The following is a 27,112-nucleotide window of genomic DNA, read 5'->3' as shown; positions in this document are numbered from 1 at the left end:
TGACCGTGCGGGTTGAACATCGTTCAGCCTGGTACCTTTGTGAAGGAAACAAATGCCTGCCTGCATCGAGTTTGCAGCTCGTGGGCCAAGGTTGGTGGGATACAGGGGCGGCAGGTGCTACGGATGCGATTAACCCGTCAAGTCTGTCACGGTGCCGGCGCCAAAGGTATCGTTCACGACCAGATACACGAATCTAAACAGACATTGTTTCAACCATCACTCAAACTGGTCGGCAAAACAGAGCAACGCCATCACTAGCTGCGGTGGTTCCTCATCGACTTCATCCTCCGTCCTCAAACGCAACGAGCCAATCAGAAGCCCGTCGCACAAGACCCTGGTTCGTGTTGACGGGATCTAAGCAGAGCCATCATCCATTTGCCACATTCGACTGTCTCATCAGCCTGAATCTGGACTCGTGCGAGTGACCAGACCAGACTCCATCCATGCCGCTGGGTTGTGTTGGCCCTGTATCCACTAGACCAAAGTTGGGTTGCTCGAATGGCATTGTTTTGGGCTCCAGCTCTGGTAGCCTGTTGCTCAGAAACAAGCTGAAGCTCATGACGCAGCTCCAGAGGCAGTGCCCACATTCATCAATGTTGACGAGTTTCGTCTCAAGACATGGAGCTAGCTAGCTGGACATAGTCTACTCCGTATAGTCTGGCACGACGTCGTTGCTCAGACCAGCCCGCCACCACTATCCCAACTAACCATGCGACCAACGCCTCGACATATCACTATTCGTTGTCGGTCTCTCATGACTTGTTTATAATCTCGCGCAACTTCCAAGCTCACCTGTCATGCCTGAGCCGGCGCACTCCCCGCAGCGAGACCGGGCACGAGATAGAGACCGAGATCGTGAGAGGGATAGAGATCGCGAACGAGATCGCGACCCGTCGCAGAGTAAACGACTGAGCATCACAGACCGCCTGCTGGGCACATTCAACCAGGCCCGCAAGGAAACTTCGGCTGCCGTACAGCGTCGCGCATCGACATCGGCATCATCATCGGCATCCAAACAGTCGCCCATCCCGCGCATTCGAGAATGGCTTGATACCTGCAATGCCGAGCATGGCAATCACTGCAGCGGAACTACGCCCGACGACATTCCGACCTGGCGCCCGGTTTACCTCATCGACTGCGTTGACCGCTGCTTGGTCCGCTCAAAGCCCACGGACAGGTACGCGGCACTCAGTTATGTCTGGGGAGTGACCAACCCGCGACGAGGCGGTCCCAACGGCGTTGCGCAGCTCTTGACGACCAATGTTGACGCCTATCAACTTGGTCTGCCGGACGACGACGTTCCGCGAACTATACTCGATGCCATATGGCTGACCAAGAAGCTCGGGGTGCGTCATCTGTGGGTGGATCGCATGTGCATAGTCCAGGATGACGAAAAAGACAAGGCCGACCATATCGAGCACATGGCCTATGTCTTTTCGAATGCTTATTTGACCATTATTTCAGCCTTCGGGGACGTTCATACTGGTCTCCTTCCCCTGGATCCGCGACGACCTACGCGCACTGCCAACAAGAGCAACCAAGAACACAATGAGCTACTATTATCGTCAAGGTGGAACACCAGAGGATGGACCTTGCAGGAGCTGGTGTATTCGAGACGCGCCATCTTTTTATTCGAGGACACCATCACCTGGGAGTGCCACTGCGATTTGTGGCAGGGAAGCACCACGAGCATGATGAAGATTCTTCGTGGGAAGAAGCCTACTTGTACGAATCGGATATCAGAAGCGGCATTTGGTTTCCAGCATGCAGAGTGGCCCGATGTGGACGAATATGCACGCCTGGCCATGGACTATAGCGCCAGGAGGGTCACCATTGTGGACGATACGCTCAATGCTTTTGCCGGCATCACCCATGTCATGTCTCGCATCTTTCACGGGGGTTTCGTATACGGCATGCCCCTCATGTTCATCGATCTCGCCCTGCTCTGGAGACCACAGGCAACTATTCGAAGAAGGGCCATGTCTCGGCCGCCTTTTCTTCCGTCCTGGTCCTGGATGGGCTGGTGGTTTGATGGAATACCGGTTGACCTTACCCTTTGGAGAGCCGGCGCAGACTATGTCGAGGAAACTCAATCAGTAAAACGTGGCCAAGAGTCCAAGAGGTTTAAACCGACGCACCCTTTTCGCATCAAGCCAACCGTGACCTGGAGTCTCTCCGACAGAGCCAATACCGTACCCATCAAGAACACGGGCCTACAAATGCGGGAACTGCGCTCTCGTAAGAACTCCAGCCAAGCTCTGCCTCCCGGATGGGTCAAGTCCGGCAATCACTTCAAACACGACAGCGACGACTTCACACTGTTCAAGTATCCTGTCCCCGTGGAAGACCCTCCCGACGACACATACGAGTCCCAGCCTACGGAATTAACTCATCCTCTCCCGCTGCTGGCGTTCCGTACAACGACCGGCTTTTTCGATGTAGACTACGCAATATCAATGGTGCCCAAGGACTTGCCGAATCCACCGGTGGCAGTGGGCAACATCTGGAGTCGGTCAAACAAGTGGATTGGCGAATTGAGGTCTCAGGACCAGTGGCTGGGCATACAGACGTCCAATTACGACGGGGACGAGAAGCTGGAGTTTATAGCCATTTCGACGGCCATGGAGCGCAAGGGATCGTATGTATTTCCGATGGATAGGTTTTCTGAGAACATGGATGATGATGGTGTGGTGCATTTTGTCAATGTCTTATGGATTGAGAGAATATCAGGGGTGGCATATAGACGGGGCATAGGACATATCTTGCAGAGGGCGTGGGATGCGGAGGCAAAGGATGAGGTGGATATATATCTTGGTTAGGGGGGCAATGGTTGAGATCTGTGTGATTTTGAGCGTGGTTTGGCGATACTTTTGGTTTGTGTGGCGGGCGAGTCTTTGTGCTTACTCTATATATCTTGTATCTATATGTCGTATGGGGATTATATCTAAATTACAATTGAAGTGTATTTTGTAGGTACACGGGTTGTATGAAACGCATTCGCTATTACTGCCGAGCTGCCGTGTTGAATTCGTCCCAAAGGAGTAACGGGCCCGTACGGTGGGACATTAGATAAGTGACTGCAAAGTCCGCTAACCTCGCATCTTACACAAACCGCACAATGCACCCTTATTGCAACACCTAACCTTTGTAATGCTGCTATAAAGCTAAATTAAGGCTTTTTATAAAGCCATTAAAAGCAGATAAATCGCCGGCAAATCTACTAGTTAGATTCTGCTTTTTTTTTTTTTTTTTTTTTTTAAAAATTACATTAGTTATAGCTAGTAGCAGTAAAGCTATTACACTTTATACCTTTAAGAGATAGCTATATAGATAGAGTTTTAGCTAAATAAATTCTACTTATAATAATTCTAAAGCTTTTCTTTAAGCTATCTAGAAGTAATATAGAGACTAAAAGCACGTAAAATACTTTTACCTTTATAGTAAATACCTATTCAACATGGGACTTCCTCATATTGAGTCTTTTCAATACAAGGCCATATTGAGTATTGAATATTGAATGCAACACTGCCGCTGGATACCCGGACACACCAAAATTGCAGGAAACAGTTGTTTCTGGACGGCAGGTGACGAGATGGCATGGCTGCCTACGCAGGCAGGGACAATCTACATGTATGTAAGTGTCAACGGGGATAACGTTAGCAGCTCTGATACAGCACTTGAAGCTACTAGACAGAGGCTGAAGCTACCAAAAGCAATTATCAAGGGATCAAACATCACAATGTATCAGTAGTGTTATAACGCAACAAAAGCAAGCTGCAGGTAGCTTGCTTTTGCCTATAAAGAGGTCTACCTGATCTCTCTAGATATCTTAATCAATGACTAAGTACACTTGAAGAATCACATTTTCAACTGAAACGAGCAGGATGACGCGCCGGCGAAAGCAGGCGACCTATGGAAGATTTTGTGGACCTATCCAGCGATAAAGATTTGTATTATAGAGAGCTGTTAAGGCAGCCAGCTACACCGCCTTTGCTGGGAAGTACTTATGGGTATCAATTCCCATTATTTAACTAGAGAATGCACATAACAAAGCTCATGGCCGCCATTGCCAGCACCATGGCCTTGTTGACTCGCAGCTCAATTGCGGAAGATTTTGGGTCACGACTTCCTGCGGCAACATGATCCGGCGCAACACAGAATAATTTGGCAACATAAATGGTTTCATGGTTGTTATCCTGGCTATAACCCTGGTTGTAGCCGAAGACGAGGAGAATAGGGTTTGGCTGACGCACGTGTAGGTCGTAAGCATCAAACGAGTTGATCTCCTTGTCTCCAATAGACCACGCAATTCCGAATAGGCCTCGAGTGGTGTAATTTTGAGGTATCTCGGCTACCCCGGGGAGCCCACTTGTTGAGCAATTGGTGCTCGTAAAGTTTGTTGGAATGGCTAACAAAGAAGGCATCACATTAGCGGCCCAACGGCAACATCTCAAACGCTAAACCTGTTGTGTAAGAGGAATAACTTACCCAGCTGAAAAATGCTGTCGCCACAACCTTTCCCAGGGGAGAATTCAGGGCATTTACCGTCTGAGAAAGACGTGGATTCTTGAAAGGTTTGAATGTACTTGGTGCATGCGTCGCTTAGCACACCCATGCATGAGCCGTTGCCTTCTGCTGCAGTTGAATTCTGCTCCACAAGGCGATAAGCACACATTTGGGTGTAGTTTCCATCCGCCCTGTTGATGAAATCATCGGGCAGGCTGACATAGCTGTTCACTGTTTGCGTGCCTGTATAAGAAGCATTGAGATCCCGTCTGTCCTTGAGGCCAATAGTTAGGTACCACGGCTTTGTGTTCTTGTAGCCAACACTACCAAGGTTAAATGAGGCTGTGCCGGTAGTATTGAAGGGCGGCCCAAAGTCTTTGTCGGAGGCATGACATCCAGCCGATGAGGTTTGATTTGTACTGGCTGAGATGGCGCGGGAGGCGAGAAGGCACCAAACAGTGCCACCGAGAAGCAGGCTGCGTAATGGGGCCATATTGGTTAGGTAGAGAACCTTTTTTCCACAAAAAGTAACTTGAAAGAAAAAAGAGAAAGATTAAACTGGGATATAATTAACTAGATATATGATGAGAATCTAGTGTTTTGAGAGGTGATGTGTCAATTCTACCTTGACTTTGCCGGATAATATCCTAAACAAGTACAGTACGAGGCGTAAAGCTCATGTTCTTTCCACCGTCTGGTGGGCAAGGGTGCGTAATATCAATCTACATATCGGCTCACTTTGCAGTGGGCCTAACGGCGCCACAACTTTTCAATGTTGTCCATTCTATCTACTAGTTCTGGAAGACGAGGGCACCATAATGCTAGCCAGGAACAACGCTATTTATAGGTACTAAGTTGGTTAGACGAAGGGCAAATGATCTGACCAATGTATTACTGTGCTGGTTTTTACGGCTAGCTCAGAAGATACGAGGAGAATCCAGTCGAGCCTTTACGTTGAATGCTAAAAGAAGAGACTATGTCAGATATTTAACGTCACCCTCCATGTTTCCCTGCACAAATGCGTATTCTAGGTAGGCAGCCTTGAAGCGAGAAGTTGGCGTTATCTTTTACCCGCGTGCCGTGCCCTCCTGCCATTCTCACAAAGTCCCTTCGCTTGCGCAGACGCCACCTTCCATTGTAGCCTAGCTCAGCCTTACCGCTTGGAGCAAACCGAGATTAGCGGCCGTGGCCGTTACAAACCTTCCAAAACTGGACTGGCGCAACCAATACTTGACAGGTGCTTTGCATGGCGAGAAGACCAACACAGGCATGTAGGCAGGTATGGGCCGGTGATGGCATCCAAAATCAAAATCAGGCACGTTGTCAATTGATACAACTAGTACAAACTCAAGTGTTTTACAGGCTTTTTTTTTTGTAAACTATAAGTAGTACACGGCTTCCTTCATAGAGATTTTAATCCGTTGCAATTATTTATTCTGCTTACCCTCATACCTAGATTCCAAAGCTAGCTCAGCTCTAGTGAACTTATTTTACTCTTTCTCTCTTATTACCCTGGTTGCTATCCGTTTGACCGAGTATTATCGTGTCGCGTGATCTTACTGCGCCAACAGTACCAACGAAATTCTTCTGAAATATAAAAGAATAGCTTGTGCTTCACCACGGTATGTATCCGATAAAGTTCTTCTTCGGGGTGGTTATGGCAGCCGGAACTGCCACTGCTCACATCTACGAATGTAAGAGCCGAGCAACTCGATGGGACTATTGGTGGTACGGCACTGGGTCTGTCTACAGATGTGTCGACAGCAATGTGTGCCATTTATCACATGTAGATACTAGAACCATTGGGTGGTCTGTCACGGAAGGCCTAAGTGTGACTTTTAATGTAGCTAAGGATGCCGCCTATGCTTTCCAGGCTAGCTACACGTTCAGTGAAAGCATCACGACTGGAGATACCTACACTGTGGATTACCACCCGCCAATAACGGAACGTTTGTGGGTAAAGCAGTGGTTTGCAGTCACCAACATGGATTGCCAGCAATGTGACTGGGTCTGTAGCCCTATCGGCGGCGCCGATCCTGCTAATAGCTCATTGGAACCCCCTGGCCAGCACTGCGAGAAGGCTTGTGACCCATATCAGCATACTGTTACCTGGGTGCCATGCCGAGATGCGAATTGCCTCGAATATCAGTTCAGTGATGCATTCGCACAATGCGACAACTCGAACCACTGCCAACTGAACTAGGTACGTATAGCTGGTGTCACCGGCCGACGACCCTTGCTGGAAGCAACAGGCAGCCGGCCTTAGGTGTTATGACCTGGAATACCTTAACTTTACTGACACCTGTTTTCACAGTGTACTTGGTGATATCAACAGTCCGAAAATTGCTATTTGTCACAAGTAGAGCGAGCATGTTGGAGCGGCATATAGCCCGTGGCTTCAGACACAGAATAGACACTCAACCAGTGTGTCAATGGATTCTCTCCAAATTTCGGGATCGAAACCCCGCGGGATAGTGTAGAGGGTAGCTAATACGTTTCGTCCATCTTAAGTATCATCTCCTTTGATCCTTTCATTGATGTGGCAATACGATACATAGCCTTCTGGCAACACCTTAGACCAAAAGCCAAGTGCATAGTATACATCACCCACCCCCCTTTCCCCTTAAAATATCGTTAAAGGTCGCTTGTAGAGTGAAATATCAACCTCCTCTATTTTAAGGCTGTGTATCTAAGGCCTTGTATTTATCTTAGGTATCTCTATGTTTTAACATCCAAGGGTTCTCTTGGACACTACTAGTATACCGAAGGTACACGGCACGGTTCCCGATAGTTTACCATTAAGCCTAATCCCATAACGACATTTTCCGCAAAGTCTCTCCCCGACACTCGTGTCTTTGTTGGTGATCTGGTGCATTAGCTCTGCACGGTCCCAATTCTGCCATCGCCACCAAAGGCAGGTTGTTATTCATCATTTAGTGCCGCGGATGGGCTCCGATGACTTAACATAGATCCCCTTTGGCGAATGCGGAGTCCGGTGGCTAGTTAAATCCTCCATTTCTTTGTTTTACTTCTTCACGAACTTTCTCACTTTGGTCTTGCATGTAATCATTTATTCCTCGCGCAAAACACACATGGCCACTACGACGACACCATATGGCTTCCGGCCTGCTCAACCTGCTGTGGGATCTTTGTCATGCCTTTCTGTCGCCACCTCCACTATTGCATCTTCTATGACCAAGCACTTCATTTATAGGCTCATAACTCTTGGCTTGCAGGCCTACACGACGCTGTAGGACATTAGTTCCATTTATGGGGGACGTCGATCTCGTCTTCCTGCCTAACGAGGCGTACTTGCCTGAACCGCCTTCTACGTTGTATTTGTAATGCAGAATACACTACTGGTCGCCTCTTGAAGCTAAGCATTACGGTGAGAACGTTTATGCCAGAGGATTACGATGAAACCACCAGCAATTACGAAAGCCATCTATCTGGTGCTGAAATTCTGAGAACCTCTACCCTGTGATATTAAGCACTCGGGGTCATTGCATGGGCATTGTCAGTTGTCACTGTTTACTTGGGACCTGATTTATACAGAATGGCTGCATTTGATGTATTGTGGCGCCGCCAGGTCTATTCCATCCATTCATAAAAAGGGAAGACCTACAAACAGTTTCGCCTTATCGGGTCAATAATGCACTTTGTGGGCGTGGACACATGCTGGCCCTGAGTTATCTTTGATCTTGTTCCAAGCTTCCCTTCGAAGCCGAGAGTGCCACACAATCATAATACATCTGCAATAACAAATGCCCAGATACCCGCAAGATGCAAGTGCTGGTAGATTTGACTCCTACATAAAGGCCCATAAACTCGACCGGTAACCGAGATCGTGGGATACCTGTGGATACTCGGCAGTGATCAATGCAATTGATAGATTAAATTGACCATCTAAAGAAAGGGAAGGACGAAAAATACGACTGTATTCAATTGATTGCCTTCTTCCAATTGTAATGCTATTCAGTGACATGCAGTGACATTCTCGGCATCATAACGAGGGTTAGAGAGGAAGGTCATACAAGAGGAACGAAGCTGCGCCGTTGCCAACCTACCAAAGCATATCAAGTGCCGATGACGCTGAACTCTTGAAGACTTACTTCGTACACGCAGGCTCGGACACGATTGGTTTGCAAAACCCTGGACCAACAACTTCAGACTGAGGGTTACATCGTGCGAGCAACCCACGAGGGCTTCTGCGACGCGCCAACCATGCGTCAGCTGATTTGGAATCTGCGCAACATTCCAGCGTAGGCTAAGACTGGACCCGATTCTAAATTGCTTGCTAATCGATCAGAAAATATCCGGTGACCTAGGACTGAGTTTGGAAGCCGGAGATGCTGAGCCTAGGACGATGAATTCGCCCGACCCCGACTCGGTGACTCTTTGGACAACTTTGGAGGAATGTGGCATTTCTGGGGGAGCTCCCACACTGGCACCATTATCGAACATGACGAAGAAAAGACGCTGTTTCAATGCAAAAGAACGCTGTGGCACATGAAAACTTTGTCCATACACGCTTCTATCCCCGCGCCGGGTATCTTGTTCGTATTTGCCAAGACCACAGGGTCATGCATTATTGACACATCGACTTTGAGTTGGTAGTTTTGTAGTCGTCCCTTGTGAACAAACTTATATTTAGCAATCCCAAACATCAAGGCATCATCACTCAAACAGGCCCGTGAAGAGAAAGACGTGTGATAAACTGCAAGCCAAGAAAAACCCCGCAGCAATCGACGGCGCCTAAGTCGGGCAACTCGATCGTCTGGCGTGATTATCAGGGGATGAAAAGGCTATTCTCGGAGGGAAGCCAAGCCAAACCCGCATATTGGTGGAAATAGCCACTCTTGGCATCATGTTTACAAACATCCATTTGATCTCTCTTCTGGCCAAAGCTTCATCCGGCACTTATGCCCTGAGCTCTCTTTTGCATGGTGGCTTTCGGGCGGATCCGCTGGCTAGCTCTTCCGCGAAGTCTCACCTGCAGATGTTGGGGCTTGTCTTGGTGGTCTCGATCCTGGACCTGGCGTAATTGGCAAGAAGACGATTGGTTAGGGCCCCGGAAAAGATGTGCTGACCGGGCGTAACACGAAGCAGTGTGAATCGATTGTGGTTAATCCAGTTGCTTCACCGTTTTGGGGCCTTGCTCTTGTACAAGATTGAGTGCACAAAACGTGCTGGGGCTGTTATTGGAATCACTGCATTGGTTTTATGGGCCGAGATGATATTGTTTACCTTGTATCGATCGAGCTCTGGGCTGTTCTTTTTCATCAGGTCTCGGATATCTGGACCCCCGTCGAGGTGGTAGATTATCAGCCCCCAAATGGGTCCAGAACTATGGAGTATGCAAGGGCTTAATTGTCTTTGAGACTGGAGTAGAGGACATGAACGCGAGACACGGTTTTTTGGACGAAGAGATGGCTTGTCTCTCCTTTATTGCTAAGTGTGAATCTAAACTCTGGAGATTCAAGCCAACAGACACCAACGCCATGGCCTTGTCCTGGCGATATTGCAGGCTGGCAAACAAAAATGCGGAGATTATTGGCACGGAGTTACTATTTTACAACTTTATGCGACTCTCTTTCCTGTTTGTGCGTTCGTCCGGTCTGCAGTAGACACATGCCATGACCAATTGGTTCTCGGGCATTACTGATGCCGTCTGTTCCTTTCTCAAGCGACAGGGGATGGTCCGGGACTTTTCGACTCTGCCCATCAACCCAGTAATTCGCTTCTGTACCTTCTACAGGAGACCTAGGCTTCCTTGTGCAGACCAATGCGCCTTGCCCCGGAACGAGAGCCGTTGGCTCCGTGGTCATCGGGCGGTCAGGGCTCTCTCGCAAGATGTTGACTGAGATAGGTGGAATTTCCTTGCAGTAATTCGGGATTTCATCCGCTGCAGGTCCAATTCTCCTCAAAGGACCAACGACCCAAACAAGTCCAAGGCAGTACTCCGTAAGTAGTGCCTCATCCAAGGCCGGTTGAGTTGCCCCGACGGTCAGTCTGAAGTACCCATGTAATAGCCAAGAGCAGCCAAGATGTGAGTAGCTTGCCTGTGCTCCATACGAGCATTCTTGATTTGCAATGTCGGCGCTTAGACGCATTCAATGTCACGCAGCAAGGATCAAAAAAATAAAAAAGTCTCTCAACAGTTTGATTACTCGGTACCACGAAATAAACGTCACACAAAGTTGTTGGTTCCACATCATAAGCACCCCAGTGTCTCTTAGCAGCAAGCCGTGTCCTGGTTAGACAGAAACCTAAAGCACCAGACGCATTGAAGATGAACCACAAAGTTACATCGCCATTTCACATCATGCAGAGTGACGAGTTCCTGGAAAAGAGACATGGACGCCAGTCGTTCAGGTATAAGTAGAGGAGGCCACCGCCCATGTGATGTTGGGCAGAAGCTCAAGTTCGAGTCCTTGATGTTCGGTGTGTCGCGTTCAAGTATTTCATCATCACATCAACATGGTACGAACTGGCCTGGTGGCTATTTCTGCGGCGCTGTCCGGTTTGGTGGCAGCACAATGCCCCTACGCTGACCTTGGAGGGCTTGCAGCAAGGACTGAGGGTCGTCCCGCGTCTCACTTGAAGAACTATGAGGTTGATGACAGTCAAGGGTATCTCACATCTGATGTGGGTGGTCCAATTGAGGACCAGAATAGCTTGAAGGCTGGAGAGCGTGGTCCTACTTTGCTGGAGGACTTCATATTCCGCCAAAAGATAACCCACTTTGACCACGAGAGAGTAAGGAACTTGCCCTGAGCTTTGAATTGATGTACATGATAGCTTACCGAATTCTTAACTGCAGGTTCCTGAACGTGCGGTTCATGCTCGTGGCGCTGGTGCTCATGGCATCTTTACCAGCTACGATGACTTTAGCAACATCACTGCCGCATCCTTCTTGGGGAAGAAGGGCAAGCAGACGCCGGTATTTGTTCGCTTTTCTACCGTTGCTGGGTCTCGTGGTAGTGCCGATACTGCTAGAGATGTGCACGGATTTGCCACCAGACTGTGAGCTCGTCTTACGCAGCAGCTTTCAAGCAATGCGAACTAACCATCAGAAAATAGGTACACTGATGAGGGTAACTTCGACATCGTTGGCAACAACATTCCAGTGTTCTTCATCCAAGACGCTATTCAATTCCCTGATCTCATTCACTCTGTGAAGCCTCGATCCGATAATGAGATTCCACAAGGCGCAACTGCACACGACGAGGCATGGGACTTCTTCTCCCAGGAGACCTCAACCCTTCACACCTTGTTCTGGGCCATGGCAGGATACGGAATCCCCAGAAGTTTCCGTCACATGGTATGTACAAAATCACAACATTTCCTGAGGTGGCACTCATTGGCTGCAAGGCAAGTATTAAAGCTAACACCGATTCCAGGACGGCCACGGCGTCCACACTTTCCGACTCGTAAACGAAAAGGGAGACACTAAACTCGTAAAATGGCATTGGAAGACCAAGCAGGGCAAGGCCAGTCTGGTCTGGGATGAAGCACAGCACATTGCTGGCAAGAATGCCGACTATCACAGACAGGACCTCTGGGATGCTATTGAGTCTGGCAATTACCCTGAGTGGGAACTCAATGTGCAGATTTTCGATGAGAATCAGGCTCTTGCATTTGGCTTTGATGTCCTTGATCCTACCAAGATTATCCCTGAGGAATATGCTCCCCTTCGTCCTCTTGGTGTGCTAAGACTGGACACCAATCCTGTAAACTACTTTGCGGAAACCGAACAAATCATGGTGAGTTGCGAGAGCAAACTAGATCTTTGTTCCGTAAACACTCGTAAACACTTGAAATACTGACCATACCTAGTTCCAACCGGGCCACATTGTGAGAGGCGTCGACTTCACCGATGACCCTCTGCTGCAGGGCCGCATTTTCTCCTACCTTGATACCCAGCTTAACCGCCACGGTGGTCCCAACTTTGAACAGCTTCCCATCAACAGACCTGTTGTTCCCATCCACAATAACAACCGCGATGGTGCTGGACAGAACTTGATCCATAAGAACACTGCACCTTGTAAGCTGAACACTCCTTTACAAGATCATTGAATGTGGAAATATGGACTACTTACTGACACGGGAATAGATTCTCCAAACACTCTCAACAAGGGATTCCCCAAACAAGCGAACCAAACTCAAGGCAAGGGTTTCTTCACCGCTCCTAATCGCAAGGCTTCCGGTGCCCTCGAGAGACGCCGAAGCTCGACCTTCCTCGACCACTGGAGCCAACCTCGTCTGTTCTACAACTCCATCACCCCCATCGAGCAACAGTTTCTCATCGATGCTATCCGCTTCGAGACCAGCCACCTCTCACAAGTGATCCAGAAGAATGTTCTCAACCAGCTCAACAAGATCAGCAACGACATCGCCATCCGTGTCGGCAGAGCTCTGGGCTTGGACGCCCCCGCCCCCAACGACAAGTACTACCACAACAACAAGACCAAGGGGCTCTCCATCTTTGGCCAGGAACTGCCCAGCATCGCCACCCTCCGCATCGGTGTCTTGACCTCCACCAAGTCCTCCAGCTCTCTTACACAAGCCAAGTCCCTCCAGGACGAGTTCAAATCCAGCAACGTGACCGTCATTGTTGTTGGTGAGACTCTCGCCAGCGGCATCGATCAGACTTACTCTGCTGCTGAGGCCGTTGGCTTCGATGGCATTATCGTAGCTGATGGTGCGGAGAACCTCTTCAACAACAAGAAGAAGTCTACGCTTTATCCACCCGGACGACCTACCCAGATTGTGGTGGATGGGTATAACTGGGGTAAGCCGATTGGATTCTTGGGCAACGCCAAGAACATCATCAAGAATACGCTTGTTTCTGAGGGTCCGGGCGTGTATGTGGAGAAGAATACTGGAGATATTGTGAAGGGTTTCAAGAAGGGTCTTGCTACGTTCAAGTTCACGGATCGGTTTGCGCAGGATGAGAAATAAGTGGGAGGACTGGGTGTGGGTTTGAAGCGTGGAATATTTTTCATTGTTCATATTAGCCTACTATAGGTGTTTCTAGCCACGAACCTGTCTAGAATTAGCGGGATCGGTCTCTAATATAACTTTTGGGCAGACTCGTTTCGTGGTGACAGTCTTAATTGATGTGCTATGTCTGCTAGACTCTATACATGTTTAACCGTAGCTGTACCAATGGACACTCATCATGTGAACATCAGATCATGACACTACGGAGGTTGTTGTGAGGTTGTTACAGCTTGAGGGAGGCTTGATCAATGGAGTGATTGGCAAGATATGGATGTAAAAACTTTCGAGCATCAAGAAACGATCCTACGACTAGGTGACCTCTTAGATTATAGATACGTCTCAATGTGCCATGTCAGACAATGCCTCCGCTACCTTCTACTTTACCCGTGGTGGTACCTCCAACGCCAATGAGGGCTTCTACCATGAATACCCCATGTAAGTCATGGCTATCTTCCGGTCAAATCGCAAACATGACCCGTTTTGTATGTGGCGGTGTTGTCGAACCATCACGCAAGTTTCGTTTTACATCGGATGAAAATTGGACTAAAGATATATGGATTCTACAAGACGAGGAAGGTCTCTATGCAAGAAATGTGGTACGGCGAGACGTATGGTGCAAATCGCCACCGGTCAAAGGCACCACAGCGGGACCTAATGAGCTTACTTGTTTCAGATTTTGGTCAGGTTATTTTTCATTTTATAGAAGTATTCAACTGAGAAATGACCGACACACACAGATACGCTAATGCACTTAAGACAGAAGATATGAGAATTACAATGTAGAAGGCGAAGAATTGGGGGCCTATTGGCGACTGGGACTGTTGTAGTCTCTGCTGTTTCTGCGATTTAGCTCACCCTGGGGAGGATGTTGTGGACTCTCAGGAAACTGATCAAGACTTCCGTTGGGCCATGGTGTAGGTCCTACTACTAGTCTATACTTTTGGCCTGCTTTATGAATCTCGGAAGGGTTCATAATGACTCTCATATCGACTCATTTCACCATTCAACTATGTTTGATGTTCCTCGGAAAGATCGGTCAGCACTACATGTGTTCCTGGTCATTCTATCCCTCGTGGTTCTCATCCTAAAGGAGAAGCTGAACAGAAACCACACAGTTCTACGTGATAAGTCTGGCAACGTTTTCATAGGTGAGTTAGTTGGCCGACAGCACGCAATCCTGCTAACCGAGTGAGGAAGGGCATCGCCTAGTTGACCCAGGATAACCTTCAGAAGTTGCTGCGATAACTTGCCGAAGTGCCGAAACATAGATGTAGCAACCCCCAAAGGAGCTGATACCTTCCATATCCAGTTGGTAACAAATCAAGCAATTTACAGAAACAACCCATTACACTGGTCGCCTTCCTAAACTAGGCCATTACCAACATCGACTACAATCCTAATCACACCTGCCTCGGTGTTCCCACAACCGCACACTTGACTATTGATATTATTTGTGCAAATGAAAGAAATATGTTATGTATTTGGAAAAAGCACTGCCGATCGCTGCCCGGCCATCGGATTGCGTTTTAACGTAAAACGTTACCTTAACCTCACTCGTTACTTACCAACCTTCCCAAACGGGAAGTAGACTAGTTTTGATCACAACTTGGTTGAGGTCTCTTCTTCTTTAAAGAAATGGGACGCATACTCTAATATAAAGTGGATGGTTAATTTATTATTTAGAATGTTGTGTTAAATGATAAATCTTTTGAGACCATATACTCCGTTGTTAAAAGTGCTTACATCTTTGGCTGCCAACATGCGTTGGGGTCTTTGCTACGCTATTGTCGAAACCTTACTTGTGACATCTTCTATAGCTGGAGATGCCAACAAGGAGGGCCTAGATGTTGTCAAGACAGTAACTCTTCCCAATGGCCAAGTCATTGACTGGGTGCGAAGGGAGTCCCAGGGTGAGATTGCTCACCCGCCACCATCTTCATCGTTTGTCAAGTCGGCAAAACTAGCTGTTCAACATGCATTTGATGACAACACACGCGGTCCGGAGGGCACAGTACCAATTCTGCGAGACAGTGGTATCAGCATGCCCAAAAAGCTGCCGCCCAGCTCGTCTAAAAAGTCATCCCGTATTTACCCTCGCCAAAACCAAGGTCAACACTGGTACGTGAGTACATCTGAAGTGGTCGACAACAATGGCGGCAGTGCCTCTTTGAGCATGTTCAAGGCATATGTCCAGAGCAGCGGTGACTTTTCGCTGCTACAGACGGCTGTGATCCGGGAGCCCAGCGGTGGTAGTGTTCCAATCCAAACTCTGGAGGCTGGCTGGATCAACTATCCCGATCAAGTGCGAAACCCTCACCTCTTCACATTTTTCACCACGAATGGCTACGGGCAATCTGGTGACTATATCGGCGGGTGGAACACAGACCAGAGAGGTTGGGTCCAAGTCGACAACTCTATTTATCCTGGCATTGAGCTTTCACCACTCTCAGTTGTAGGCGGCGACCAGCACGAGCTCCAGATCCGGTACAACTTACACAATGGAAGTTGGTGGCTGGGTATCAACGACAAATGGGTGGGATACTACCCTGCTAACCTTTATTCGCAAGGCGGAAATGATCCTAGTGACACTCTTGAGTCAAAGGCAAACCAGATTAACTGGTATGGAGAGATTTATCAGTCTGAGTCTGCTCTGACGACTACAGATATGGGTAGTGGTCACTTTGCCAAGGATGGGTATGGCAAAGCCGCGTATTTCCACAACTTGATCTATACGGACACAAGTGGACGAGATCAAACTTACGACGGGTCACGAGGCACAATTATTAGTGATGCTAAGCGATATACTATTGATGCTCATTGGAACACTGCTGAGGCATGGGGAAGTTACTTCTTCCTGGGTGGCCCTGGTGCTGGGGGAAAGATTGGCGGTTGATATGGGACGGGGAAGTACGACTGAAGAGTAGGGATGGATTGACCGAGCCCTAATCACGCAACTTTGGGTGTGAGATGTTTAGTTTGAATCATTGATGTTCCGAATGACATTGAGGAACCTTCAAGAAATTGGATCAACACAATCTTGCAGTTCACAGGCATGTAAATATTTACATACCACCTTTGTACATACATGAACAATGCAGTCCCAGACCGACCTAGTGCTGTGAGTCCTACCACGATGAATGTGCATCTTGATATTCGCCAAAGAGAACCATGTTGTTGTCTAGACATTTCTACGACGATATAGTATGCCATGAAGAGTCAAGTTTCCATCATCCATTAGTTTCGTATTATGTTCTCAATGCATAACTACCTACATTTCCGTTTGCAAAAAGTGATTTAGAACGCGAATATCCGACTCACGGCTTCGTCTTCCCACTACACATATCCCGAACCTTCTCAAAGCTGTCACGAAGATACGCCGAGTGCATACTAGCACTGCGTATGCAAACCATAGCTTCGTCAGCGTTTCGCAAAGCGCTCATCTCATAGTTGTGACTGCCAGTAATGACACATGGTTCCTGATGACCCTCGTATTCACCCTCAATCAACATATACTTGGTATGAGGCCACAACGTACGCCCCTGATAAGCTACCGCGCATTTAGTCACACCAATCTTCTTCCCGCCAGTGTTTTTCAATGCTTTGGAAACTTCGGGACTCATGGCGTTGTATGCGATGTCGACATTGCACCCATCTCGGACAAGAGACGCCAGCTTTTCTCCGATAGCAAGACGTCTGATTGCCCACATGAGAATGCGTATATTTGTCTGGTGCTTCTTGCCGTCCTCTTTGCTCACGTATGTGCATTTAACTGAGTTGAGAATGTTGACGATCGTGTCCGTTGAGGTTTGTCGATAGTTGCCGTTGGTTTCCTTGCGTGGGAAGAAGTATGTCTGATACGTTTCGGATTCTGGTCCAACTCGGTAGTAATTATCGTTCCCAGGGCCATTATAGTTAGCACGCAAGTCAGAAAAGTACTTGCGGTAGTCTTTAAAGGAAGAAGTCTCGCTCCAGGTAACAGCATCATTCCAAACAGTGTCAGCGTCCCACGGCCCCAAGTTGCCTGAGGACTGGAACACAACGTTGGGGACGACAGCGCCACCGTCGAGCACAACACGGCTAGCAAGAAGGAACTTATTGTGGTTAAAGGCGTATGATCCTGCGACCTTTCGCTTGGCGATGCAGCCTTTTGCGTTTGGGCATACTAGGATATACGACCTGGCCGTGTCCTTGGTTCCCAGTGCCTTGGCGAGCGTTATGTACGGGTACAGCTTGGAGTTTCCCTGACCCCCGAAATTGTGGTTATTGTCGAGGATGATTCGAACATTGACGCCTCGGTTGTGTGCGTTGATTAGACGTTTTGGAAGGTTGGGCTTGTTTTCAGTGTCGCTCGTCCAGCTTGCAACGAATCCCCACCATGACATTTCAATGGATTCCCCCTTGGGGACTCGATCGATGATTCGAGCAAGTTGCTGAAAGATTGCATATTGTTCCTTTTCGTTTCCGGGAGGGTGGTTGAACACGGGTTTGCCAATGACGGGATTTGGCTCGGCGCTCACAAATACAGGCAAGTTTACCAGCAGCAAACTTGCTGCAAATGTGGCAAGCGAGTTGCCGGATTGGAAGAATCTCATGTTGTCGTCTTGCTACAGCTCGATATCTTCTTTGATGGCTTGTAAATACTACCGTGGTGCAAGCATTTATATACTTGGTGAGTTGGGATGCCTTGGGCATTGATGTTAGAAAGCATGAGGCTGGGCGATCACAATGGTCAGCGCATCATGGCGTCACATCTCGTAAAGCTGCATCTGCATTTTTCTTTTTCTGAATACCAAATTTCCACTAAACTCTAAAATGGCTGAAGAATCGAGCCAATCTCGGTCGCAAAATGCGGCCATTTAATCTTTCAGTTTCAGTGGCTAAATGTTGTGGTTTTGCCATCGTTGATGTGGCTGTTGTCTGGTGACTACGCCCTCAAGGATGCAGAGCGCCTTGGAACTAATTTTAGTTGCTAAAAATTCCATTGGAAAGATTCATGCGACCTTGGTATTTCTGATAAATAGTTGGCTACGCAACAGTGCAGAACACGACAGTGTGTGGTGGCAGCTTATCGGTTCACAACACGTATGGTTCTCCATTTGAGGGTAACAGCCGAAAGCTGAACAAGATCCTCTCAGACATCAATAAACGGTGACTGCCCAAAAAGGGGTACTTGGGGTCCAACTTCTAAAGCAGAATTTGCTTTGTTCCTCCCGTGCCATGGGCGAGGAGCCTTCATATCTCTGGCGATGCATTCAAGTTTCTGGGAATGAATGGGATCCAAGGTTTCTTTTCTTGAAGCATAGCCACCTAGATTTTTGATTCTAGCAGATCTTTTCAAAATATTGTAGGGAAGACGTTGATTTGGTTGGCTCGTTCAACCTAGCTGAGCACTTGATGCCCCAAAGCAAGTAAAAAAGTAAGAAGACGCCTCCTCATAGAGGCCCAATCCCACAACTCCAGTGTGAGAAGGATCTACAATCACATCCCGTTTTCATGTGAGTCGTACAAGCACATCCCGGAACACCGGCTCATGAAAAGTACAGGAGCGGCTCACGCGGCATAATGTGTGCGGGGATGCAACCGACATGGCAGAAAAGGATATCATACAATAGCAATCTCGCATTACATGCTTGAAGATTATGCATCACGGCTCGTCTATTCCGGCCCACTGCCGCACTTCAACCCGTTCTCGAAGAAATCCTCGCCTACGAAACAGCTTATCGAGTCCAGCATCCCTCCACTTCTCGTCACTAGCCTTTGCTACTGCACGTATACTGCGTTTCTGTAGCTCATTCAAATCATGAAATAACGGCTGGCTGGGGTGTGGAGGGGGCTTCTCGAACCCAAAAGCAAGGATAAACGCTGTGCCTCCAACCTCGTATGCTGCTTCATGTGAAACCTTGGCAAAAGCCTCAAGTATGGTGTCCATCTTCTCTGAAGACGTAGTATCCGCATTACGAACTGCAAAGCCGCATATCGACTCTTCTGACGAGCCAACTACATCTTGTCCGGAAGGTACAACACCCTCCCAAGACTGACCGGGCGAGAGATTCTTGGAGACGCTCACCAAGTTGACAATTGCATTGGAAGTGGGCACATCGAGGTCTACCAAAGCCTTAGATGCAGCCCATCTGACTTGTGGTCTCTCATCTTGGCTAATGTCAATCAGACGCAATTTTGTTGGCTCCAGGTTGTATGTGGACTTGGCGCAAGCAGCCGGTCGGTGTAGCCATACAAGCCCTGCTGAGAGAAGGCCAACTGCCAGAACAGCCGAGGCGACGGTAGAAGCATAGTGAGCCTTTTTGTCGATTATCTGCCACAGGGCATTCAAGGTGTCGTGCTGTTCTTCGCTGGCATCCTCCGGGAACCAAGCCAGGAGATACGCACACCAGGATTGAACTCTCGGGTTCATGTCGTTCAACAGGAGGGCTCGAATGCTTGGTACACCAGCACGCACGGCATCATACGAGAGAAAATCCCAGTTAATAGACGAATTTCCAGAAACCTGGACTTGTTCCCTCCACTGTCGAACATTGATGCTCTGCGGCTGCCAATCTTCTGGGTCTCCGACGGCGAGGTCAACTAGCAGCTCCAAGATGTCTTCACGATTCGGTGTCAGCGGATCGGTCGCTAGCTTGAGAAGAAATGGGATGGTTAGGGGCGTTGCTTCCCATCGCGAGCCCTGGTGCACGAGATTGTCCTCAAGTTGGCTTATTGCCGCAGATCGATTACTAGTGTCAGGGTACTGTAGTGCCTTAATCCACGATGGCACTTCAGCAGCAGAACCATATGCATGACTCTTTGAGGCCCAATCAATGTCGTCAATTCCTTCTAGAACAATGGATGTCGCAGTATCGACGTGCTTTTGAATGTCTTGCTGACTTGTTACAACACTAGTGAGCCCGGTTGAGGAAGGGGGTGTCATTTGGGAGAACTTTGCGGCTAAGGTTGAAGATGATTCCTGTATGTTTGCTGGAACAGTAACCGGCTGATTGAAACTTAGTACAGGACGGGTCTTCCCATGTAACTTCCAAAATAGACCGCATGCATTGCAAAGAATGTTGCCGTCATCATCTTGTCGCCAAACCGGCGTAGTTTGTGTCTTGCAATTAGAGCAACCCATAGACTGAGATGATGGCCTAGTGTACTGGCTAGTTACGTCGCTGTCGATAAATTTTCCTATTTCTGTAGCTGTAATTTGAGTAGACGGTTCTGCATAGTTCGACGAAGCCTCCTGCTTCATAGCTGGGGCTTCATGCCGTGGATTGTGGCCACTCATAGAGCGGGCACTGCCATGAAGCTTCAGGAATAAGCCACATGCATTGCAAAGAATGTTGCCATCGTCGTCTTTCCTCCAAAGCGGTGTGCTATGTGTGTTGCAGTTCGAGCAAGCTATGGCCTGAGAATCAGTTAACTTTAGCACATGCGCAAAGAGCTCATGACTTGGCAAGGACCGCTTACAGCAGAAGCATTAAGCTGCGTCCGGTTCATTGTAGTGAACTGAGCTTGTTAATTGATAGGCTCTGACATGAAGACCACAAGAATAATGGCCGCTGTCAGTATTTTGTCTGTTGTTATAGTCAGTCTGGTAAAGATGACGGATGCTCTAGGCTGAAACTAGTGGCATCTCGTTTTGCTCGGTTTCATGCCCAGCTAGGCAAACTACAGTTACATGGTGATAAAAGGTGCTACTCCACGCATGTGCATTGGTAGAAATAAGACGAGAACAAGTTTTAACCGGGAGAGTTGATCGCTGGTCTTGAATATGTATGACAGTCAATTTTATGGGAAGTGGGAAGAGGTTTGTTGCAGAAGAATGAAGTGAAGTTGAATGCGGGGCATTCCACCAGAAATCGCTTCTAACCCAGGCTTGTCCTTCAGTCAACATCGTCGCAATATCTCTCCAAAATCCATCTAAAATGGGAAAAGGCGACAAAAAGGGTGCCGATAAATCCGGCGGGAAGGGCAAAGGAGCGGACAAGGAATCTGGCGGCAAAGCCAAGGGAGCACAATCCATCAATGTCCGACACATCTTGGTACGTGTGATTTGTTGAAGACAATGGTTCATGGCACTTCCTATCTAACATGGCGGAACCAAAGTGTGAGAAGCATGCCAAAAAGGAAGAGGCACTAGCCAAGATTAACGACGGCGTGAAATTTGACGAAGTAGCTCGGAATTACTCAGAGGACAAGGCGAGACAAGGTTTGCTACCAAGATTTCACTCCCAAAGTTGTTGCTGATCAACAGCCGAACTGACAACTCGCACAACATCATAGGCGGAGCACTTGGATGGAAGAGCAAAGGCAGCTTGGACCCCAAATTCGAGGAAGTGGCGTTCGCATTGGAGCCTAGTACAACAAGTAATCCCAAGATTGCGGAAGCCAAGACAGAATTTGGCTATCACATCATCATGGCAAGTTCTTTTCTACCTCAACAAATGCAGCGTTCTGCTAACCCACAGTTGTTATAGGTCGAGGGACGCAAATGAGTCTACGCTATATGTTCGGAATAGCAATCTTACTAGTCACACAGGACACATCATTCACCAAGCGTAGTATAGAAGACAGTAAAATGTTGTGAAGCTGAAACTTTTTGTTCCTTTTTTTTATTTCCTCATGCAAAGGTCTGTGCCATACTGAGACCCGAATCCATCCAGAAGCCAGCTGAAGTGGCTAGAGTACAACCGCAAGTGTCGTTTCCAGCGGTCTTACAAAACAAAGTCCGCACCTCTATACCCTTCAAAATTCAACGCCGTTTCGTGAGCATTTAAATAATTTACTGAGAAGTCTGGAAGTAGTTCAGGAGGATGGAGCGCTCCTGCGACTCCTCACCCCAGTCCTTGACAACGACACAAGAGCAGTTGACGACCTTGCGGGCGTTGCCCTCACGGTCGAGGACGCCTGGAATTTGGTAGTTAGTAAATCGTGTTTGATTCCATAGACAAGTGGCGGATGTCGATGGCCGTGGATGTAGGTAGGGTTTCACATACAAAGACCAGCCCACTCGCCGAGCTGCTTGCCATCCTGAACCTTGATCAGAGGAATCTTATGCTCATCACAGAGGGCAGCAACAAGCTTCTTGTAGGCATCCTCCTCGCAGTTCTCGTTGAGGACACACATATGGGCCTGGCGACGGTCGAGGGCCTTGGAAGCCTCACGGAGACCACGGGCAAGGCCGTCGTGCATGAGAGCCAGCTTCAGAACACCCTTGAGGGCGTCCAAGACGGACATCTGACCCTTGGGGGCATCGGCCGAAACCTCAACCTCCTCGGCGACTTCGGGGGCGTTGTTCTCTTCTACGTCCGACTATATTTGGTCCGCATGTTAGTAATTGTTCGTATTCGATCAAGTGAAATTCGAGTCGACTCCAGTGCGACGGCGGGGTGCGATGCGCTGATTTGCGAAATCATTGCCCTTCAGGACACGATTCGCAAAGGCCGGCTGGTGGTAAAATCAGAAATACTAACCATCTTGAATGTTTATCTTGTCGGGCGATCCTCGAAGATTTCAAGTGTTTGGTTGAGGAAAAAAAGTAGGTGACGGAATTTACGTCTTGAGGGTGGTGGGCTTTGGAGGGACGGATATCCAAACGAGGATTTGCCGAAATGCTGGTGGCCCAGTGCGTGGTGCGTGGTGCGTGATGGCTTAGGGCATTTTTACGTGCACGGACCACCAGGGCACACGAATCCTCGCAATTGGACCCACCCACCCACCGAAACTGCACCCAGGCTGTGTGCACGACTTTTTTTACGACTCTCACGACAATCCACGAATCCAACAGCCCGACAAAGCAACCACTGAGGTATGTATTATTCTTGAATAACCACTGACAGCGATCCGAAATCCAGCAGGATGATGCCTCTTATCGTGGTAGAGGGGAGCAATCCTGGGCTCCGCGACGGGTGACGATTTGTGATTTGTGCTGGCAATGATGGTCGAAAACTTGGTCGTCGGACGCCCTCGATACGCTTCTCCTCTTCAGAAATGAGCGACAGAACCCTCCTCGATGATCGATCCCTGGAGGGCACTCTTCTTGCTCACGACCGCGTGAGGCTAACATCGATTTTCCTTCGCCAGATACCTCATTTCCCACTCGACTTGAGAATCTTCGTTCCGACAACACCGCCAAAATGGTTCGCACTTCCGTTCTCCACGACGCCCTCAACTCCATCAACAATGCCGAGAAGGCCGGCAAGCGTCAGGTCCTGATCCGACCTAGCTCCAAGGTCATTGTCAAATTCCTCCAGGTCATGCAGCGCCACGGTACGTTCGAACGATACGACGATCCTGCGAATTGCCTCAGTCTGGGCAGATCCCATGACCACCATCATTCGGCATGATAACTAGGGCGACGGTCATTTCACGCACCACGGCTCAGCCCCTATAAGTTGCCGATAAATTAAAACTTCTGCGGTGGTCTTGGATCTGTCCGCGACTGGGGAATCGCTTCCCCACCCGATTCGACGACATTTTATCCGAGTATCATCGCAACATTACTAACGATTGACTCCTTGCACAGGTTACATCTCCGAGTTCGAGGAAGTTGACGATCATCGCTCTGGCAAGATTGTCGTTCAGCTGAACGGCCGTCTCAACAAGACCGGTGTCATCTCCCCCCGATACAACGTCCGTCTGGCCGATCTCGAGAAGTGGGTCGTCAAGCTGCTGCCCGCTCGTCAGTTCGGTTACGTTATCCTCACCACCTCTGCTGGTATCATGGACCACGAGGAGGCCCGTCGCAAGCACGTTGCTGGCAAGATCATTGGTTTCTTCTACTAAGCGGGCACGGATATGGAAGGAAAAGTTCAGGTATAGCTGGCGTTATGAAAAGGTCATGATGACAATGGCCAATACCCTGAGGCGGCCATTGGGATAGTCGCAAAATCGATTAATGCATACCTTGATGAAGCTGCTAGGCTACAAATCTTTAAAGTTCCCATCGTGATTGTGCTAGGTGTGTGTCATGTTGATTTGATTTGATGCCATGTGTCAGGAAGTGTTTCTGTCAATCATATCTAGTTGTCGGCTTTTATTAAAGGCTGATTCTGTTTGAGGCAATAGACAGTATTTGTCAGTAAATTCTTTATCTTGGTTGACCAAACTTGGCGCTTTCCAAGGATGAAGCTGGGTGGTGATTTGTTCCTGTCGCTCCAGTACAGGTACAACTTTTGTGCGTTTGATCATACTTCACACCTTGTACCAGTACCCACCCTATGTTGTTGATGGGGAGATGGCGCCACGAGCGGGAAGTGAAAGTGGCTACAGACCAACATTGTCGATCCCCCAAAGTAAACAAGACCCTAGAAGCTGACGTCGTCCTTCATTCTTGCCCAATGTTTTACAACTATGGACACCAACATGCCAATTCCCTCTAAAACTGTTAGATTTCGAATCTAGTCAGCCATTTTACAAATGGTAATATCGACGAACTTGTACGAATAACATCTAAGACACCTCCATTCAGACGGCCTGCCATTTTGGTGGCCGTGCAAACACCATGCTGCGTCGGCAATTCACAGTTTTCGCAGCATTTATATTCTTCACAATCTGCATATATTCCGCGTTACGGATATCCTATCAAGAGGCGAAATTAGGAGCCAAGTCGACGGACAAAACCAGATCACAACAAATTCCATTGAAAGCATCCCCGCAGACAATACAAACAGAGTCGACAACATCAACCATAAGAAATGGTCCAAGTCCAACATCGCCGGCTACAGATGCCTCGGAAGATGCTACCATTACACATGACGCCTCCAGGGCCAAGGACGTCCCGGGCTTCGACCGCCATCCCATTCAATACCTCATGACAGACGCCCAGCGAGAATTAGACGACATCAAGAAGCGCCAGTCCAAAGACCTGAAAAGCGCAGTGAAAGAGTACCGTCGACGATACGGAATACCGCCACCGCCGCATTTCGATAAGTGGTTCGACTTCGCAAAGGCGAATAATGTCCAGCTCATCGACGAATTCGACACAATACACGACCTCATCACGCCATTTTGGGGACTAAAGCCAAAGACCATCCGAGCCAGAGCCAAAGAATCATTGGGTTACGACAACGCACTCATCGGCGTAGCCATCCGCAACCACCGAATTTCCCATATGGACGGCGGAGAGGAATGGCAGAAGAATGCCACGCACGGCATGTTGGCCAAGTTCCTCCAATACTTGCCTGACATGGACCTCGCATTCAACATCCACGACGAGCCCAGGGTCATCGTGCCGCATGATGACCTAACGAGGCTTGTACAAATGGCCAAGACAGAGAATATGCCAGCGTCCAATTCTCAGAAGCAGCCAACAAATGACTTTTCTAAGACAGCTCCCGAGCTAAGCGACAAGATGATTTTTGAACAAGTCAAGCATTCGAGGTTTAATTCGTTTGGTAGACAAGCCACGTGGACTCATTCGAGAATGTCCTGTCCTCCAAACAGCCCTGCCAGAACCTTGGAAGAAGACGAGCGACGGGACGGGCTAAGTCGATACGGCATTAGTGAATTGGGCTTCGTGTATAACTCTACCGCCATGCAGGACATTTGTTTCAGCCCCTCCCTAAGTACGACGTATGGCTTCTTCGACAGACCAAACGTGTTCAAGGTCGTACATGACCTATTTCCCATCTTCTCACAATCGAAAATTTCCTCATACAATGACATTATTTACCCTTCGCCATGGTACTGGTACGAGAAGGTCAAGTATAAGCAGGAGCAGGATATGCCATGGGATGAAAAGCAAAGCAAACTATACTGGCGGGGATCTACAACAGGCGGCTTTAGTCGCGATGGCGGATGGCGAAAACAACACCGCCAGCACTTTGTTCAGAAGATCAACGCCGGGGGCCAAGCAAAGATTGTTTCCAACCACGGGAGTGAAAGGACACCGAAGTGGGGGGTGACGGAGGTCTCTCGCGCAGAATATAGCTCTCTCACGGACGTCTCCTTTTCGCACGTTGGGCAATGCGATGAAGGCGACTGCAAGGCTCAGCAGGCTTTCTTCAAGGTATCATCCCGGGTGAACCAGACTGATGCCTGGGGATACAAGTACCTCCTAGACATAGATGGAAATGCGTTTTCGGGTCGATTCCTAGCATTCCTGCAGAGTATGAGCTTGACGTTCAAGTTTGCCCTTTTCCAGGAGTGGCATAGGGAGTGGCTGAAGCCGTGGGTACATTATGTGCCGTTGAGTTTTCAGGGTGACGATTGGCTTGAAACCGTTCGCTTCTTCAACGAGAGCCGCTTGGGTGCGGAGGACGGGAAGAGAATGGCAACGGAGAGTCAGGAGTGGGCGGGGAAGACGATGAGGAAAGAGGACATGGAGGTTTGGTTTTTCAGGTTACTCCTCGAGTGAGTATTTCGTACCCCTTTTATTCGTGGCGATGGTGAAACTAACGTCTACAGATATGCTCGTGTCATTGATGACCAGAGAGCCATCATAGGTTTTGACCCCTCTAGTTCAGGGAAGAAGTTGTAAATACGGGATGTACTCCGTACATATTAGGTGATTTACCAGAAGCACAATGATTTTGGCGTTGGAATACATTTGCATAAGCGGTGGCATAGCATTAAGCGATATCAATACCTTGGTTTGAACTTGCTT

General features: G+C 48.5%; 12 protein-coding genes across 12 annotated transcripts; 7 read left to right on the top strand and 5 right to left on the bottom strand.

Moving 5' to 3' along the window:
- Window positions 1-797: 797 nt before the first annotated feature.
- On the top strand, window positions 798-2,819 carry VFPPC_13336 (heterokaryon incompatibility; the record flags this gene model as incomplete). Its single annotated transcript, XM_018291113.1, has 1 exon — window positions 798-2,819. The coding sequence occupies one exon, from the start codon at window positions 798-800 to the stop codon at window positions 2,817-2,819; it is 2,022 nt and encodes a 673-aa protein (XP_018146843.1).
- A 1,212-nt stretch (window positions 2,820-4,031) lies between these two features.
- VFPPC_02796 (protein kinase-like domain) lies at window positions 4,032-4,999 on the bottom strand (the record flags this gene model as incomplete). Its single annotated transcript, XM_018282386.1, has 2 exons — window positions 4,032-4,408; window positions 4,489-4,999. The coding sequence occupies 2 exons, from the start codon at window positions 4,997-4,999 to the stop codon at window positions 4,032-4,034; spliced, it is 888 nt and encodes a 295-aa protein (XP_018146842.1).
- A 1,164-nt stretch (window positions 5,000-6,163) lies between these two features.
- On the top strand, window positions 6,164-6,709 carry VFPPC_02795 (hypothetical protein; the record flags this gene model as incomplete). The annotated part of the gene is made up of 1 exon (XM_018282385.2): window positions 6,164-6,709. The coding sequence occupies one exon, from the start codon at window positions 6,164-6,166 to the stop codon at window positions 6,707-6,709; it is 546 nt and encodes a 181-aa protein (XP_018146841.2).
- A 4,277-nt stretch (window positions 6,710-10,986) lies between these two features.
- VFPPC_02793 (catalase B precursor) lies at window positions 10,987-13,470 on the top strand (the record flags this gene model as incomplete). Its single annotated transcript, XM_018282383.1, has 6 exons — window positions 10,987-11,265; window positions 11,330-11,532; window positions 11,590-11,830; window positions 11,910-12,272; window positions 12,346-12,553; window positions 12,623-13,470. 6 exons carry the CDS (start codon window positions 10,987-10,989, stop codon window positions 13,468-13,470), a joined length of 2,142 nt encoding a protein of 713 aa, XP_018146839.1.
- A 1,801-nt stretch (window positions 13,471-15,271) lies between these two features.
- Window positions 15,272-16,405, top strand: VFPPC_02792 (hypothetical protein; the record flags this gene model as incomplete). Its single annotated transcript, XM_018282382.1, has 1 exon — window positions 15,272-16,405. The coding sequence occupies one exon, from the start codon at window positions 15,272-15,274 to the stop codon at window positions 16,403-16,405; it is 1,134 nt and encodes a 377-aa protein (XP_018146838.1).
- Window positions 16,406-16,826: 421 nt separating this feature from the next.
- On the bottom strand, window positions 16,827-18,104 carry VFPPC_02791 (PLD-like domain-containing protein; the record flags this gene model as incomplete). The annotated part of the gene is made up of 1 exon (XM_018282381.1): window positions 16,827-18,104. One exon carries the CDS (start codon window positions 18,102-18,104, stop codon window positions 16,827-16,829), a length of 1,278 nt encoding a protein of 425 aa, XP_018146837.1.
- A 1,052-nt stretch (window positions 18,105-19,156) lies between these two features.
- VFPPC_02790 (GATA zinc finger domain-containing protein) lies at window positions 19,157-21,003 on the bottom strand (the record flags this gene model as incomplete). Its single annotated transcript, XM_018282380.1, has 2 exons — window positions 19,157-20,911; window positions 20,974-21,003. 2 exons carry the CDS (start codon window positions 21,001-21,003, stop codon window positions 19,157-19,159), a joined length of 1,785 nt encoding a protein of 594 aa, XP_018146836.1.
- A 428-nt stretch (window positions 21,004-21,431) lies between these two features.
- VFPPC_02789 (Peptidyl-prolyl cis-trans isomerase, PpiC-type) lies at window positions 21,432-21,983 on the top strand (the record flags this gene model as incomplete). The annotated part of the gene is made up of 3 exons (XM_018282379.1): window positions 21,432-21,548; window positions 21,613-21,715; window positions 21,790-21,983. The coding sequence occupies 3 exons, from the start codon at window positions 21,432-21,434 to the stop codon at window positions 21,981-21,983; spliced, it is 414 nt and encodes a 137-aa protein (XP_018146835.1).
- Window positions 21,984-22,288: 305 nt separating this feature from the next.
- On the bottom strand, window positions 22,289-22,982 carry VFPPC_15564 (40S ribosomal protein S12; the record flags this gene model as incomplete). Its single annotated transcript, XM_018293317.1, has 3 exons — window positions 22,289-22,413; window positions 22,503-22,818; window positions 22,980-22,982. The coding sequence occupies 3 exons, from the start codon at window positions 22,980-22,982 to the stop codon at window positions 22,289-22,291; spliced, it is 444 nt and encodes a 147-aa protein (XP_018146834.1).
- Window positions 22,983-23,374: 392 nt separating this feature from the next.
- VFPPC_17568 (hypothetical protein) lies at window positions 23,375-23,572 on the bottom strand (the record flags this gene model as incomplete). The annotated part of the gene is made up of 1 exon (XM_022429265.1): window positions 23,375-23,572. The coding sequence occupies one exon, from the start codon at window positions 23,570-23,572 to the stop codon at window positions 23,375-23,377; it is 198 nt and encodes a 65-aa protein (XP_022285708.1).
- A 70-nt stretch (window positions 23,573-23,642) lies between these two features.
- On the top strand, window positions 23,643-24,291 carry VFPPC_02788 (ribosomal protein S22, S8 family; the record flags this gene model as incomplete). The annotated part of the gene is made up of 2 exons (XM_018282378.1): window positions 23,643-23,775; window positions 24,032-24,291. 2 exons carry the CDS (start codon window positions 23,643-23,645, stop codon window positions 24,289-24,291), a joined length of 393 nt encoding a protein of 130 aa, XP_018146833.1.
- A 718-nt stretch (window positions 24,292-25,009) lies between these two features.
- On the top strand, window positions 25,010-26,986 carry VFPPC_02787 (capsule-associated protein CAP1; the record flags this gene model as incomplete). Its single annotated transcript, XM_018282377.1, has 2 exons — window positions 25,010-26,859; window positions 26,914-26,986. The coding sequence occupies 2 exons, from the start codon at window positions 25,010-25,012 to the stop codon at window positions 26,984-26,986; spliced, it is 1,923 nt and encodes a 640-aa protein (XP_018146832.1).
- Window positions 26,987-27,112: the final 126 nt, after the last annotated feature.

The sequence above is a fragment of the Pochonia chlamydosporia genome, chromosome 2, assembly GCF_001653235.2.
Source record: "Pochonia chlamydosporia 170 chromosome 2, whole genome shotgun sequence".
NCBI classification, from domain to species: domain Eukaryota; kingdom Fungi; phylum Ascomycota; class Sordariomycetes; order Hypocreales; family Clavicipitaceae; genus Pochonia; species Pochonia chlamydosporia.
Note: the sequence above shows the minus strand (reverse complement) of the source record. Positions and strands in the feature narration are given on the sequence as shown.